The 15,713-nt window shown below is 32.5% G+C and overlaps 2 protein-coding genes across 2 annotated transcripts; both read left to right on the top strand.

Moving 5' to 3' along the window:
- Nucleotides 1-540: 540 nt before the first annotated feature.
- LOC132040179 (CRIB domain-containing protein RIC4-like) lies at nucleotides 541-3,264 on the top strand. Its single transcript, XM_059430800.1, has 3 exons — nucleotides 541-802; nucleotides 1,371-1,520; nucleotides 2,784-3,264. Exons 1-3 carry the CDS (start codon nucleotides 676-678, stop codon nucleotides 3,023-3,025), a joined length of 519 nt encoding a protein of 172 aa, XP_059286783.1. The 5' UTR covers nucleotides 541-675; the 3' UTR covers nucleotides 3,026-3,264.
- A 5,274-nt stretch (nucleotides 3,265-8,538) lies between these two features.
- On the top strand, nucleotides 8,539-14,170 carry LOC132040271 (V-type proton ATPase subunit e1-like). The gene is made up of 4 exons (XM_059430900.1): nucleotides 8,539-8,700; nucleotides 8,787-8,903; nucleotides 10,463-10,510; nucleotides 13,714-14,170. The coding sequence occupies exons 2-4, from the start codon at nucleotides 8,806-8,808 to the stop codon at nucleotides 13,778-13,780; spliced, it is 213 nt and encodes a 70-aa protein (XP_059286883.1). The 5' UTR covers nucleotides 8,539-8,700; nucleotides 8,787-8,805; the 3' UTR covers nucleotides 13,781-14,170.
- Nucleotides 14,171-15,713: the final 1,543 nt, after the last annotated feature.

Genomic DNA, 15,713 nt, shown 5'->3' with positions numbered 1-15,713 from the left:
ATGAAAGTTATACAAATTTTCAGATCTTAGAGAATTAATGCTCAATTAGATAAAAATAAAAAAATAGTTGCAAATGACTAATTAGATAATATTCTTAACACTTAGTTTAGTATCATGACTAGTTGACTCGGACCACCTCTGAGAAGTGTGATCGGATGGATGGAATCCCTCCATTATTGTTGACTAAAGGTCATAAATTCGAGCTCTAGAAATGGAGATACTCCTATTTGGAAGCGCTTCCCTTTAAGTCATGGTTCTAGCACTGCGTGAATTCAAATTAGTCAAATTCAGTGAATTTCGATGCCGTTAAAAGAAAGTATAAATACACACATGTTTGTATGTGTGTGCATTATTCTACACATATTCCCCACAAAACAGGAGAGTTGGCAGCCAACATTTGGGTTCAGTTGCACAGTTTAACCAACTATATATCCACTCTTTTAAGTTTCTAACCCACTACATCATTTGCACATTCTCTTTTGCTTTTCTAATTAATTAATACCACCAACCTGCTTTTATATTGGGTGTGTCTTACATTTCTATAACTAAATCATTCTAACTTCTTCATAAAGTCAATTGCTTTCTCATTTCACTAGTTGATATAAATGCATTAATCTCCTCTTATTTTGTGACTTAATTAAATGCATTTTTGATTTAGATATACTTGGAAGAAATATGAAGGAAAGATCAATAGAGAAGTTCTTCATGTTGCCATTCTTTATAGTGTGTGGTTCTGATTCAAGTGTTGCAGTGAGCACCAGCAGCCATCCTGAGAAAACAAAGAATTCAGCACAGAAAACAAGTATGCCTGTCTCCCTGTATCTTCTCAATCTTCCCGAAGCGGAGTCAAGGAAGGATTTGTAGTTCACGGGTTTTGGACCATAATTCTTTCTGCATACTAGGTTCTAGATAAATTATTTATACATATTATGAATTTTTTTATAAAAATACAGAGTTTTGTCAAAGTTACTAAGTTCTGCCGAACCCGTATCTCCTATGTGGCTCCACCCTTGTTTTCCCCTCCCTACCCCACATCTAGAGGCGGATAAGATTTGAGTTTTATGAGTTCAGAGTTCTAGAGCAGCGACTTCAAGTGCTAGTAGTTGGGTTTTGAATTTATTTTTTGTACATTTTCAGTAACTTTCTTAATACATATACAAAGTTTGGATCAAAATTACTGATTATACCAATTTAAGGTTTGAATGGTTTTTCACTGTTCTAAAAATTCAATTATGTATTCAATTGAACCTTGGCAAGTTGTCTATCTTTACAAATAGGGAAAACAAAATAAATTAAGATTCTAAGTTATCAAGTACTTTGTTTATCTATGTTTTTGTTTTCACTTTTGTAACATTGTTACTTTTGTGTAGAGCTTATTCAAGAAAGACGAGAAGGAGAAGAGAGCTCCTCAAGTGTAAAAATGAAGAGCTTTTGGGGATTATTGGCCATGACAAGACCAAGATTCTCACGAAATGTGCAAAGATTGAAAAGGCATTTCAAAGGTTTCTCCCAATTATTTGGTAAGCAATAAAGCATTGCCCCTTGTACTTTGTATTTATAAGATTTCAATCTCATCTTGCAAATGTTTTCTATCTTTTCTCCCTCACCGGTCACAAATTCACATTCATACAAAAATAAATAAAAAGGCCAAATATATAAATAATCCTTTTGAAACTGTTGTCAATTTTAATTTAGGCACCTCAACTAAGGCTTTTACCTGTAAGACACTTAATGTATGCCCAAAATATGCCTATTGAACACCAGCAATGATGCATTCTACGCCAACAAATGAGTTCGTAAGGATGGAGCTTGTGAGTTATTGGTGAGGTAAAGAGGGATGTGAGAATAGTGAAGAGATTTAACTCCAGAATGAGAGAAAATGAGATAGAGCAATATTGTGTATGGATATGGTGGTAAATGATTAATCAATATATGCATCTGAATAATGTGAATGTAGTCGATTTACTACTAAACAAGAAATAATATTATCAAGACGAGTGAATAAATTGACCCTGAAACTAACAACGGATATGTTGTATTTTGAGTGGTTCTCTCGATGAAAAAATGGGAAAGGAAATGAGCTCTATCAATATTATTTGGCAAAAGAGAGGAGGAAAAACAATCGCCATTGATGGAAGTTGAATTAGACACAAAGAAGAGAGAAGTAGAAGACGCAAAAAAGCATTACATTTCACTCATTGACGCACTCAAGTCTGAGTGAATATTATTCATTGTGCGACATCAATTTGAGGTGTTCAATAGATATATTTTGGCATACATTAGATATCTAATAAGTAAAGGCCTTAATTGAGATGCCTCGCGATAAGTTTAAGCTCGTATTTGGCCAATCAAAAAAGACTTAAGAACAACATTATACATTCTTTCTTTTTAGCAATTTCTAGAAAAAAAAAATATAAACAAAAACTTGACTTCAATAGCTCTTGCTCATGAGATGATGATAGTTTAGCGACATATAAAAAGATAACACATACATTCGACTAATGTAGGATACTTTAATATGTGTGCTTAACATTGAAAAACACAACAAGTAGGATGAATATGATATAATATTAAGAAATTGAATATCAAATCCGACTCAACATTAAAAAACTAGCTCTTAGTTAAAACGGTCTATATCAAATCATGAGACAACAACTCATTCCCTCAAGTATTGCAGAACACTAACAAATTTAACTGCTACCGACATACGTATCTGTTTTTTTTTTTTTCTTTGCATTTTTTTATCCTTATAATTTTATTTGCTACTTTTTTTTCTATTGCAGTGCACAAAGAAGAGGCAGAAGAAGTGGAAATGGAGATAGAAATAGGGTATCCAACAGATGTGAAGCATTTAACACACATAGGATGGGATGGATCAACAACAATTAATCCAATCAAAGGCTGGGAAAATTTGAAACCTCCTGAAGTTATTTCTTTTCCATCAATTTCAATAAAACAATTTGAACTTGCCATGGCTGCCCAAGCTGGTGGACCTATAGGTGTTAATACCAACAATTGTGCTTGACTTTTTAAAATTTTATGTGTAACTTTCTCTTGCTTTTCAATTAAATTCTCTCAGTTTAGATCTTTTTCTTCTTTTGTTGAGAGTGGAGATTAAGTGATATTATGGATTGAATGTGTGGGAATTGGATTGTGTAGCATATTGTTAAAGTTAGTAGGGAAATCTTGTTTTCTTTTTACCATCTGGTCTGTCTTTATAACTCTTTTTCTTGTATCTGATTATTCTTTCCATTGACATAACAATTCATTTTGTTTGAAAAACTTTAATGTTTGTCTTTGACATTAGTTGTGAGATATATATTTTTTTTTTGTCTCATAAAAGGTGAACCCAAAATTGGTGAACGCAAAAGTATGAGATCTGAATCTACAGGTTCACTTTTTAGTGAAACATAGAAACTCACATATCTCTGTGAGGCACATAATAAAAAAGATTCATTTTCTTTGATTAGATAACTAATATGCTCCACAAATTAAAAAATAAATAAATTATGTACAATAAATAGGGAGAAGGGTCAAAAATATCCTCTACTTTGAAAAAAGGCTAAAAATGTCCTCCGAATTTATTTTGAGTCAAAAATATCCTTCCCTTAATGAAACTTTTCAAAATACCCTCTTTTAACGAAAATATCCATTCCCCAAAAACAAAAACAAAAAAAATTTGACCCGACCCAAACAAAATAATAACTCCTTAGTCCACCAAACAAGACTCAAACGTTCAATTTGAGAATGGTAACACTTCAAAATCTCATGCTATAGCTTCAAAATCTCATGTTACAGATTAGGACAAACATTTTAGGTGCTTCTTGTTGTTAGATGAGCTGGGAAAACAAGCCGTGGGCATACTCGCTTCCATTTCATGGAGGAAGTTGGAGAAAGAATTATCATGTGCTATTTGGGTTTCAACGCTTGCTTGAATGAGATTTTTGCAGTGAGAAAGAATTTATTTCTATAGTGTTATTTAAATCAGGTACAATTTTCATTTTTTTTTTTGTTTTTAATCTTTTCATGTTCTTCTGTTTGTTTGTATTGTCTCTAGAACTTAGATTGCAGTGAAAATATGGCAATGGCTGTGTATAAAATATGCTTTGCTGAGAAGAAGATCTCAAATTTCTATCAAAATAACTGAAAATTACAGCAGAAATTACATATTATTTTTAGTTCTATCCATCCCTAAATATACTCTATTCGTCTTAATTTTGTCGAAGTTGAGATAATATTTGAAGCCATATTGAAAAGAAAGTTGGCTGTGAAGAATCGTATGAGGAATTGAGAACTATCACTTTTCTCTCTCTCTCTCTCTAATGTTGGTGAAGAGGAATTGAACGTTTGAGTCTTGTTAAGCGGACAGGGAGTTATTATTTTGTTTGGGTCGGGTTAAGTTTGAATCGGGTCAAAAAATAATTTTTTAGGGGGAATGATTATTATTGTTAACAGAGGAGTATATTTGAAAAGTTTTATAACGGAAAGGATATTTTTAACCCAAAATAAGTTGGAAGAACATTTTTAGCTCTTTTCCCAAAGTAGAAGAATATTTTTGACCCTTTAATTTTTGAATTTCTCCAATTTAAATTTTGATTTGTACCAAAAATGAAATATATTGAAGCTTATCAAATGATATACAGTGCAATATAGTAGTGTGAAGCGATCTCATATTAAATGAATCACAACTTTCACTTTAGCTGCCGCCCCTTAATTGCAATTCAGACACAATCATCTTTTAAATATGTTTTAATAGATACTATTGCATGTAATGCAGACTTAGAGCTGTTTTAGAAGTATAAATAATTATACGTCATAACATACTTACGCATAATTTACTCTTTCTTCAGATTACTATTTTAAAGTTGACAAAAATATTATCTCCATCTAAAATATTTTTCACCAAAAAAGAAAAAGAAAAAGAAAAATATGGAATAAACATCCTTACAACAACAACAACATGATGGAACCTCGGAATAAACATCTTTATCTATACAAATTTTATATCACTTGACTCTGTTAATACTTTCTTTGTTATTCCCATGATTAAATATTTTTAGATTTTCAAAAATAATTATCCTATCAGGAAAATTTTTTATTTAAAAAAAAAGGAATCAAACAGAGTTTGCCAAAAAAAAAAAATTGTTCTGAAAATTTTCAAACAAACGCCAGCTTAAGCACCAGATTCCTTCAGTAGGCACTTCACCATTCTTCATTTCATCAGCCAAATCAAATGAATTTTAAAACAAATTAAGAGTAAAAGAACATAGAAATTTAATAGAAATTTAATGTGTGTGTATATATATATAAGCATATATATGTTCTATATATATATATATATATATATATATATATAAACAAGAGGCCATGTGTTGGCCTCTCAATGCAGTCCATTAATTCTTTTTTTCCAGAAATAGCCAAAGGTTGTCTATGGGTAACTTGGTACTAAAATAGTAGCTCACTTACGTTAATGATGCTACTATCTTAATGCCAAACCAGCCATAAACCATGATTAGTTAAAGATGCTATTACCCTTTCAAAACAAGAAGATATTCTAAATAATTACACTATTCAACAAAACCATTCACCAGCCTTGAAAGTTTTTAAGGGAGCTAGAAGTCCTATGACAATAGGGGACTCAAGTAAAAATAAAATGAGAAATATAATTATAGGTTTCAATTAATGTGAATAGGTTTCAATTAATGTGAACCTATTTGTCTAGTCTAAGAAAAAAGAGAAACTTTTAAAATTATGAATAAATGAGTAATAACACATATTTTATGTGACTATGAATCATTGCATAAAAAAATATTTTGAAACGTAGAAAGATGTTAATTTATTTTTGCACGTACTAATAAGAAAATAAATTCACATAAAATGAAACGGAAGGAGTATACGTATAAAGTGTATATATGTAGGCACCATAGCGAGCCAAAAGCTGATTGAGACAAAACAATGGCTTTCTGAGATGCCCAACCCTTATGGGATTTGCTGTTAGACCCTCTAAACTATAAATAGAAACAGCAATTTCCAAGACATATTTTCATGGTTACCTCAAAGAGGTTTTCACAATGCAAGGAAAAAATGCTGCGTGAAGAGGATCTGTTTTGTTTTCAGGGTTTCTACTTCCCATTACATATATATAGATACATCAATTGGACTAAAATGTATTTGGGCTGAAGGGGAAAGTCGAGTGTTAATTTTGGGCTAGTCCAACTTGGAGTTTTTTGGGCTTTATCTGGACTAGTTTTTATCCGGCCAAGTGGAATATAGTCGATTGGAGGACCGCTATTTAAAGCATAATTGAAAAGGGAAAATGACCTAATAATACTACTTAAGATTATAAATTACAAAACATAAGGATACTTTTCCTTATTTACAAAATATAACAATTTAATTACTAAACATATCAGATTTGAGATTAATGTGTCTTTCCATAATTTTGGGCCCTTTTTTAAGAATATAATCTGGATTTGAATTTTTGGCTTAGCATAACACATTTTTATTTTATTTTTTAGTATAGTACGATTTTTCTCTCCCGTACTCTTTCGCATTTAAACATGCTGATTTGGGAATCAAGTTTCACTTTTAAATTATTTGAAAGATCTTTCTCTCCCGTACTCTTTCTCTCTTTCCCATCATCAACATCAAAAAGATTTTTCTCTCTCTACTTCCCTCTTCTTCTCAATCTCTCTAACTTCTCCTCTGTTTTGCATCGTATTCAAACCAAACTTTATATCTTTTCCTAATAATCAACATTTTCATATTCATGACAAACAATTATTCTTTGATGTTTCTTGGCTACTAGAAAATCTTCCCAATCTCCATTTTTTTTCTTATTCATCTTTATTGTTGAAGCTAAAAAAAAAAAAAACTTCAATGGAATTTCCTACTCGTAAAAGCAACAAAGTTATTTGCCTCATCTAGCCCAAAAATAGGCCGATCTCCGATTTTAATTTGCATGCATTCACTCAAAGTCCCGTTAAGGAAAGGTGGAAAATCACTTATATTACGAGCCATCAAAAAATGCCTTGAAATCATGCTAAAAGAAGGGAAAGAAATTTTACCCGCAAATTCCAAAGAAATAGTCTACGATTCGATTTTGAAGGCGAATTTGGTTGTCCTCTTGTTAAGAAAAACAGAGGATTACGGTGGAAATAGCAAAAGATTTGACTAAATTGGAGGCTCCTATTGTTGTTGAAAAAAAGGTTAACAAAGAATTGGAAAAAAGGGTTTTTTTTGCTAAACAAAGAATTGGAAAAAGGGATCTATATGATACGGAGAATAGGGAAAAGGGGGGACTGTATGATACGTATTCAAATTTGTATTAAAATTGTATGATAGTTGTATGTCGAGTTTGTATGAAAATTGTAAATTAAGTTTTCTATGTTGTTGTTGTTGTTGTATTAAATTAAATTCGTATGAATATTGTATGAATGTTGAATACAATGTTATTGTAGTTGTTTTAATTTTCCAAAAAGCTAACATGAACTTTATATAAATTTACACAAGCTTATATACATATTTCATACTGTTTTCCAGCTTTTAAAAACAAATGTGAGAATTCTAAGCCTTAAGCAAGATATACATATTTCAAATATTTTCATACATTTTGAGCATGATTTTAAGCCTTGAGCGAAATATACAGATTTCATACTTTTCATACACAAAAAATTGAGCGAAAATTTTAAGCCTTGGGTGATAATTTTCGTATATGTTTTGTAAGAAATCTATAGTTATATTTTGTAAACTGAAAAGTATCGTCATATTTTGTAAATATACCCAATTCTTATGTATATATATATGTTAAACACCCAATTGAAAATTATAAAATATTTCTCTTGTGGTAAAAAATTATAAAATATTTAATATTTTCTCTGTCCATTTTAACTGTCACTTTAGCTTAAAAAATCTTTTTTTTTTTGCACGGATTGCCCTTCATTTGGGATGGTCTTTATTCTCTCTTCGTCGAACCTCATTTTTACGGACAGATTTTGCAAATTCTGCCTTGCATTTTTTTTTTTTAAGCGAAGGACAAACTTAAAGACTACCAATTTGAGGGACAAAAATTAAAGACCACCCCCAGCGAAGAACAATCCTACAAATTACCCTTAAAAAATTATATCAAAATAATTGTCATTTTAGGAATTTAAGACTAAAGTTGGTTATTATTTTCAACTGTACCCTTAATATTAAAGAACAATGTAGGGTATTTATGAGGAAACAATCAATCTACTTTTATTAAATAAGGGTAACTTAGTAAACTATCTCCTATATTTGTTATTTTCTTAATGAACATAAAATGAGCTATCTCAACGGTTAAAATGGGACAGAGGGACATAAGTTCTTTAAGGGCACGGGCCATAATTTATGGAATATAATGAGGCGAAAATATAAACTTATACCCCGCGAAAAAGAGTATTCATTATGAGGCACAAAAATTAAAGACCAGCACAAAATAGGGCCAAAAGTGGAAATGACCTCCATGAAGAATATTTTCATCTCTAAATTGGGCCTCTTTGGACCCAAAATACAGAGAAAGCCCAAGTGTTCATAAAAACCCGAACTGGCCCAACATCGCAATTTCCAATTATAGTTGACGACAAATCGATCTATCGTTAGATCAAGATACTGTTGTTAACCGAAAATAAAAATTTCCAAATTTTGATACAATTCAATTTCAAATCTCATTATCTACAGGTATTAATTTCAGCACAAAAATTTAATCCTTTTGTTAAAATTAATAGTTTGAATATAATTCTGACTTGATTTTTTTTTTTTTGCAGAAAACAGATTTGATATAAAATGGGGTTTTTGGTGACAACGTTAATTTTTGTTGTGATTGGAGTTATTGCATCTTTATGTGCCAGAATTTGCTGCAACAGAGGCCCTTCAACTAATTTGTATGGTCAATTTGGTCCTTATGTTTTTGCTTTCTTCAATTTTTGCTTATAATTTGGTTAGGGGTTGTAATGTTTGTTTTGTATGAAAAAAGATCATCTTTGCATAGAAGTTTGAGTATTTAATACTCCCATTGTCCTCATTTATGTGATACAGTTCGGATTTTGAGAGTCAAACAAGAAAATATTTGACCGCGATATATTTGTATTTAATTATTGTGACTTATAGTATTCTTTACGTAGTTTCTACTATGTGCCAGAATTTGCTGCAATAGAGGGCCTTCATCTAATCTGTATGGTCAATTTGGTCCATATGTTTTGGTTTTCTTCAATTTTTGCTTATTGTAATTCATTTAGGGCTTGTTGTGTTTGATGTGTATGAAAAAAAGATGATCTTTACATAGAAGTTTGGGTGTTTAATACTCCCATTGTCCCCATTTATGTGATACTACTCGTATTTTGAGAGTCAAACAACAAAATGTTTGACCGCAATATATTCGTATTTAATTATTGTGCTACTATGTGCCAGAATTTGCTGAAATAGAGAGCCTTCAACTAATCTGTATGGTCAATTTGGTCCATATGTTATTGTTTTCTTCAAATATTGCTTATTATAATGTATTTAGGGCTTGTTATGTTTGTCGTGTATGAAAAAAAGATGATCTTTACATAGAAGTTTGAGTTATTAATACTACACTTGATTTCTGGTATAAAACTCTGGATGATACAAAATTTTGCATTACTGATATGGCATTTGGTTTCGATTTCATTGCCTGTTGTTATTATTAGAGCTTGTTTGGTTTGTTGTATAAAGAAAACATAGTTTCAGGCATATCAGAGGGCCAGAGCTACGGTCTTGAGTTTATGGATTTTGAATTCTAGAAAAGACAACTTGACGAGTTCTAAGCAAATTATTATACATATCAAGTGGATTTTTAGACACAAATACATCGTCTGGCTCAAAGCTATTGGGTTATGCCAAACCCGTAGGCAGAACGGTAGCTCCTCCCCTGCTTTGCATTGCAGAGAAAAATTGTAATCCTTTAGTGGGGTGGGGGTAGTTTAGAGGAATTAGTGTTAGTATTGTGTTTTGGTGTTAAGTTTCATTAGTGCTGTCAGCTATTCTCACTGTCCGTTCCCTCTTTCCTTTAGATAATTATACTAATTGTATGCCTTTAATTCAAGGCTTATTTGTTTTCTAGCATTTGACACATATCCTGGTCAATGGCTATTAAGTCAGATGCCAGACAGTGATTATCTAATTTTATCACTACTCTATATCATGAAGTTCTTGATAGTTTTTAGATATTAAATTAAAGTTGACTCATATTACATTTCATGATACTGCATTTCAAATAACAAAAGAAGCAAACGCAAATATGCAATTGAACTTGAGAATGCAATTATTATTTTGTTGGTCCGCTGTTTATTTTTTCTTATTTTGTCTTAATTACTCTATTGAGGTCTCCAGGATTCAATAGATGATGTATTTAATTCTGTGCAAGTATCTTTCTGCTGAAATATTTTCGATTCTTAATAGCTAATTGAATTTTGTGATGCAGGTTACACATGACATTGATAATTACCGCTACAGTATGCTGTTGGATGATGTGAGTTTGCTTCCCCCTTCTCTCTCTCTCTCTCTCTCTCTCTCTCTCTCACACACACACACACACACACACACACTGCCCACACGCTCACACACACCTGCACATGCACAAATATGACATAGTAAATCCAAATAAGACATAAAACAGATATTATATCCTCAAAACATGGCAGCATGAGTTCATGTCTTTGACTTGAAGCCTAGTACTAGTAAGATTTTTCCCTGAATTTGCATCGCCGTGCTTCCAGTATCTAATCTTTTATTGTTCGAAGGGATTTTATAATAGAGCAATTACTAATGCAAAGTGTGGGCTACCTATAAGAATACATTTTGCTGAGGAATTTGTGTCTTGCTTGACTAGTTATTGCTTGTGCTATCACATCTGCTTGACTTCCACATAAAATATTTAAATTAAGCTAAGGTGGAGAAATTATAACTCATTTGAGGGGTGGGCCGGCTCCATGACAGAGCTAAGTAATCAATAATCAGAACTTCTAAATAACATGATTGTTGTCCCATAAACTCCGTGAGAGGATTTAGATGATGATTGTCTTCCTAGGATGACCTTGGATGTTGGTTTTGACTACGAAATATATGCATAATTGCGTCCTGTATACTGGAATCTACTAAAAAAAAAAATATATGGAGATATTCCTTCTTTGCTTAAATTTCAGAGGCTTAGATTTTTCCCCATCAGGTGAGGTCATATAAAAGCTAAAGTTTGAAAGTGTAGTTAATTTTTCTGACAAAAATCTTCTTTTGTAATGTTAAGCAACTATTCTTTGTGAATTCTAGCCTAGCTTCACAAATCCCTTAGCTGATCCTTATAATTATCTACAATAACAACATACCCAGTGTAATCCCGCAAGTGGGGCTGATCCTTATAATTATCTAATTACGTCTTATAGATGAAACACATAAATGCTTCTTTTTTAGTCGATCTGATGTAGGTTGCTATATGCATTCCATACTTTTCAAGTTCCTCATTTTGGAGCAAGAAATGTGTTTGAGTTTATTCACGATCTTCCGTGATTATGTGGCGGACAAGAGAGGGTAGCGCAACAGGAAAGTACCCTCCACCTCCAACCTTACAGTTTTGGGTTTGAGTCGCCACAGTAGCATATCCAATTAAAAAAAAAAAAAAAAAAAAGAGAGAGAGAGATCTCCCTCTTTCCTGGAACCAGAGGCGGACCCACCTTATTAGGATGGGGGTCACGTGCCACCGCTAACCTCGGAAAAACATTGTATATATAGGGTGTATACACCGTAAAAACGTATGTATATTTAAAAGGACCCCTGATGTATATCCACTACTTTGGTGCAATTGGTTGTTGGGCCCCTTATGTCCTTACATGAAACCTGGGTTCGAGCCTGGCTATAGCAGTTTAGTTTCTATTTTTTTGTTGAGTTTGTTTTGTAGATTCTCTACAAAAAAATTAATAAGCCCACAACTTCTTCTTTTTTATTCTTTTGTCCTCCCTTAATCCACCCCCCCCCCCCACACCCCCCCCCCAAAAAAAACACACACACTCACAAAAAAAAAAAAAAAAAGAGAGAGAGAGAGAAGAAGAAGAAGAAGCAGCCCCAAATCAAATCTTTTCCCCATTGTAAACACATTCTCCTTCTTCCAATGTTGAAGTTTATACTTTATACTATTTTACTAATACCTTATCATAATTATTAAGTTCTCAAAGAGTTGCACGCCAAACTTTGACAGTAACAATTGACATGTCAATATTAAGGCATTTGGTCATTAGTGCTGCCCCCTCTGCGTCAAAATCCTGGGTCGTGCCTGCAGCACCATTATTTTCCTCTCTTACTTGATAGATGAATGCATTGTGACGGTTCTTTTTTAAATGTACGTCGTACGATTTTCAATGTTTATCCTTGAGTTGATTATTTTTGTAATTTTCTTCTCAAGAATCATGGGGCTGCCAGCTACTTTTGCTTCTTCTGCTTTGCCTCTCTATATTGGAACATGAATCAAGCTCAATTTTCTTCCATTGGTCTTGATGCTTGTCTCAAGACTTGTGGGAACTACCTTTTTTTCGCACTCGCACAAACTCTCTCTCTCGTCGTCCTGCTTTGTGTGTGGGTATAGTGGATGATAATGATGTGGTAGGGAAGTTCTTTCATTAATATTTGTGTAAGTTAAATCTACAGAACTCTCCTAACAAATGCTTGTTTCATTAGTCGTTGTGAAAAGCCTTATGGTGGCTCTGAATAAACCCCCAACTTCTATTAAGCGTATTCCTGAAAAAAAATAGTCATTCTCCAGTATGGTGAATCAAGAAGCAATGACTATATGCCTTCTATCCTTTAATGCATGGAAACAAGTAATTGTGAGCTCCATCAATGGGCAATGCCTGGAATATTAGTCTGCTTTCCTCTGTCTTACATTGTTAAAAGTTAATTGTTAAAAGTTAACTAGTATGTATGTTTGGACCATTGTTCTGCTTTAGCCACCAAAACAATTCTGTTGGTGTGTGATTCTATTTTTTGAGTGAGTCGTCACTTTCAGGATATGTTTGCTAGTTCTGCTAAGCAGAAGTGCTAATTTTGCTTTTGTCTTCGATAAGCTTCCTTAGCCTCCCATGTAATTTGTCACTTGACAAGCAACTTATTTGTAGCCACTTTTTTGGTTTGCCATCAATGTTACTGGGTTGTCCCTTAAATTAATGTGATGTAGTAACTGAACTACACTAATACTAGTGATCCAATGATGGAAGTTCATTGTTGCTATGTTTATTTGTTTTCCCGTTAAGAAGAATGTCTTTACTAATAAATTCTGGACTTTCTAAAGAATAGGGAGAATGACTCCTGTTCCTTTTCAATATTCTTTCCGTTTCATTTTATGTGACCGTGTTTGACTGTTTCTGAGAAGGAAATGCTGACTTTTAGTATATCAAATGTACCCTTAGAACCTTAGTTTCAGTGTCATGACATTTCTATGCTTATGTCAATAAAAGTAAAATGAAAAGTTTAATGTTAAAAAATTTCCATATGGAGAATAATGCATATTGATTCATAAAACTGACCCCAATTAGTTTGGGATTGAGGTGTAAACATAATAATAGAAGTCATTGTTATAACAAGTTAGATGTACGAGAGTTGTAATTATCTCTTTGCTCTTTTGATTAAATTGGGATTTAGCAGTCGACACTGAGAAGAAAATTCATTGTTTCTGTGTTTTTTTGTGGACAGGTGGGCAATCGTGTACCTTGCACAGTTGAAACCACTCATCGTTCCAGTTTTGAGTGAAGGAGAATAAGATGATCTTGGAAGCTCACATCATGTATTTTTTGTGGATTATTGAGTGAAGGCAAATACTTTCTGGCATGTTGAAGTCATATTTGTATCACTATTTATGTACTTGTCATTGATGCAAGACAAATTTGATTTCATTTTTTTTGTATAATATTCACAACTTATTTTCTAGTTCCACATCATCTTAGAGTGATTCTGGCAAGAAATAATAAGCGTCGGGAAGCTATTGCATTCCTTTTTTATCAAGGCATTTGTCAACGAGGATTCATATAGCTGATCCCATCCTGTTTGGGATTGAGGCATAATTGTTATTTTTATTGTTGTTGTTAGTGTATTTGTTTAAAATCCTGGTCGTGGAATGTATTTGTAATTTTATAGATGTGTTAATGTGAGACAATAAATTTTTTTTCTTCCTTAAGTCTCGTGCTCTCAAACAGAATTATATTCCTGCTAATAAACTATGACTATGATAGTTTAACAATAGCATCATACTGGTTATATGACATAGCATTAGCAAATGTACGTCAGTGTATTGCTCAGGCCAAGTGAGAGGTGATGATGTAACATAGGAGTATTTATTTTCATATAGAATAAGACAAAAGTCAATGTATTTATTTTCATTTCATATATAGAATAAGACAAAAGTCACTATAGGATTTCAAAGACGGGGCTAAAAAGTGAGCAATAAGCATTATTCCACAAATATATAGGCATTGCATTTCGAGTAAATACATAAATCCCTTAAACTTTTCGTCAAAACTGATTTTATCAATTTAATTTTACGGACATTTATATACCCTCTAAACAATTTTTAAGTGAATTTTGTTCGACCGGCCCTTGTCCAAACCAGATCAAAGCTGGATAGTGGACAAAATAGACATGCATAGGTGATTCTAACTATTAACGGAAGATAAAAATAGATCATTTTTGTCATAAAAAAAAAAAAAACATTTCACAGAGTCCAGAAATAAATTTGGCCATTCTTTTCAAGAAAAAACAAAATGATGGTCTACTTGTTGGAACTTTTTACTACACAAAGGATCTGCTGATTGTATTAAAATATTTGTGTCTTGCTTACTCTAAAGAAGACAAAAGCAAACCATCAAAATTGGTCAGATGTTCAAACTGCAGTACCTAAGAAAGTTTAAAAAAACGGCTGCAACCTAGTTTACACATAAGTAAATTGATGAGTTGATAATGAACACATGTGAATCAGAATTTAGATAAGGAAATATGCTAGCCATTTGAAATCAAAGCCTAACAGCTGCTCATTAATGTTGAAAAGAAAAGGAAATAAAATTATATGTCAAAGTTGGTATTAGGAGTTTCCAGGAATCAGATATTGTTGGAAAAATGTGGGGACAAGTGAGAATCGTAAGAAATTTATGTACGACCATAACAAAATTTAAGGAAAATAGACGTAAGCATAATTTTGACTTAATTAGTGTTAAATAAAATGTACCTATAGTTTTATGATTCAATAACAATATCAATCAGTGGTTAAGTTAGAATACTCACGTTCTCGCCACTACAGAGAAATTGACAAATGTAGTAGTTAATCAACGGGGCATTCAAAGAAGTGCACCTTCACTAAATGTTAAAAGAAAACCCTTTAGTTTCATCTAATCGCATCTATTGAAAAGGGGTCGTGCCTGAATTCAGATAGGATCGGACTTTTCTTTGTTTGAGCTACTCCTATGCACCCAGATCGAAGATGGACCTGAATGATAATCCTGTTAGATGAGTTTACATCGGTTGTTAAATGTCGTTCGAAAAAAATATATACATGTAGGTCATGAAAAATCATGTATTCAAGGAGTCTTAATTTAGGTTTTCGACCTCTATTTTCAACGAGTGTCACTATCCATCACTCTCACTCATCTACACACATAATTAGTTAATAATCATATCGTGTATATTTGATTAATAACTAGATC

This window comes from Lycium ferocissimum, chromosome 12 (genome assembly GCF_029784015.1).
Source record: "Lycium ferocissimum isolate CSIRO_LF1 chromosome 12, AGI_CSIRO_Lferr_CH_V1, whole genome shotgun sequence".
Lineage (NCBI taxonomy): Eukaryota > Viridiplantae > Streptophyta > Magnoliopsida > Solanales > Solanaceae > Lycium > Lycium ferocissimum.
Note: the sequence above shows the minus strand (reverse complement) of the source record. Positions and strands in the feature narration are given on the sequence as shown.